The sequence below is a fragment of the Echinops telfairi genome, unplaced genomic scaffold, assembly GCF_000313985.2.
Source record: "Echinops telfairi isolate 266 unplaced genomic scaffold, ASM31398v2 ScPeMD7_23;HRSCAF=83, whole genome shotgun sequence".
Lineage (NCBI taxonomy): Eukaryota > Metazoa > Chordata > Mammalia > Afrosoricida > Tenrecidae > Echinops > Echinops telfairi.
The window spans coordinates 14,242,386-14,243,916 of record NW_022103920.1 but is presented as its reverse complement, the minus strand read 5'-3'; the positions used below and the strand labels follow the sequence as shown (position 1 = coordinate 14,243,916).

At 59.6% G+C, this 1,531-nt stretch overlaps 1 protein-coding gene across 1 annotated transcript in view; it reads right to left on the bottom strand.

The window, feature by feature from the left end:
- PODXL (podocalyxin like) overlaps nucleotides 1-1,531 on the bottom strand; it is a 24,472-nt gene that overhangs the window by 12,303 nt on the left and 10,638 nt on the right. The window contains exon 5 of the mRNA XM_045288926.1: nucleotides 902-1,528. Within this exon, the coding sequence (XP_045144861.1) occupies nucleotides 902-1,528 (627 nt within the window). The remainder of the gene's footprint in view (nucleotides 1-901; nucleotides 1,529-1,531) is intronic.

The window sequence follows — 1,531 nt, the reverse complement described above, 5'->3', positions numbered from 1 at the left end:
GGCATGTTTCTCTCCCGACCCCCCAGAACCAAAGCCTCTTTGCAAGTACGTAGACAGTCCTTGACGGGGTGGGGGCCGCCGTAAGCCTGGTCAAAGCACACCGACCAATCGGAGGTGGGCCATTTCAAATGTCCTTCAGCACAGTAAGCAAGAGAGGCAGGCATTGACTTCCACTTCCTTATCTGGAGTGAACCATGTAGCTGCTCGCGCCAGATGAGTAGGTAAGCACAAGTCAGCAGTGCTTATCTTGCTCCGTGTGCCCTGGACCCTCGGGTGAAATCAGAATGAATTTCTCCACGTGGGCTAGCGTCCACTCCCAGGGAGAAATGCTGTGGCAGCGTTCTGCCAGAGGGGGCAGTGGTGGGTCGGTGGCAGACACCTCTCCTGGCCTCTCACTCAATCTGCAGATTCAATTCCTGCCAGTGGACCTCAGAGGCAGTCACCATTCCTGCCAGTAGAGGCTTGTGGGGTGCTCTGACCCTGAACAGCTCCCAGACTAAGGCGGACGAGGGAGAGAAGCCTAGTAATGGTCTTTCAAGAACGAGGCAATGAAAACGCTGTAGGTGACAACCAGTCATGGGGCTGCGGGGCGGGGCTGGGCAGTGGTGACGCACAGGGTCTCCATGAGACGGGCTGACCCGGGGACAGCTCGTCTAGGAACAGCTCCATGCCACAAGCGCCAGTTGGACTGTGAGCACAGCCTGTTGGCTGGGTTTTGTGCTCCACTGGGTAGCGCCATGGAGTCCCCCCACCACGGACCCAAAGGGAAACCAGGACTGAGTGAAAGTACAGGGTGGCCACAAACCCCCTCAGCACAAATTACCACCTTCCCGCGCAGCAGTAGCACCAAATAGAGGCTCTTTAAAGTTCCCTCTTGCTGGAGGGGGGAAACAGGACTTACTTGAGATGGCAGGTGTCTTTGGAGATGTGACGCTGGGACTAGTCCCAGGACCCTGTTGTCCCAGAGTACCCCCCGCAGCTGTGCTGCAAGGCTGACTTGGGGATGGCGAGGCCCCCCTGAGTGCTTCACCGGGGCTCCCACACGCTAGGCTCTGGCTGCCTTTGTCTCTGGACGCTGGTGTGTTTGTGACGACTTCCTGGCTGCGCGTGGCTTGGGCCAGAGCTGTGTCATTGTTCCTGGGGACCGCGGGGTCTTTGGAGTGTCCAGTGCTTGTGCGAGAGCTGTTGGAGGCTGGATCCACATGTGCTTCACTGAGTTCTCCTGCAGCTGCACTGGCCTGGCCTGGGGCTGGATCCACCTTCCCTGCACCCGGGCCTTCCTGCGTTGAGGCTGGGGCTGGGGCATCTTTCCCTGCACTGGGCCCTGGGTCTGGGTTTTCCTGGCTTGGGGATGGATCCCCCTTGGGTTCACTGATCCCTGCATCTGGGATTGCCTGGCTCGGGACTGGCTCCACTGTCCCTGCATCTGGGGCGGCCTGGCCTGGGGCTGGAGCATCCTTGGCTTCACTTGTCCCTGCATCTGGGGTGGCCTGGCCTGGGGCTGGAGCATCCTTGGCTTCACTTGTCCCTG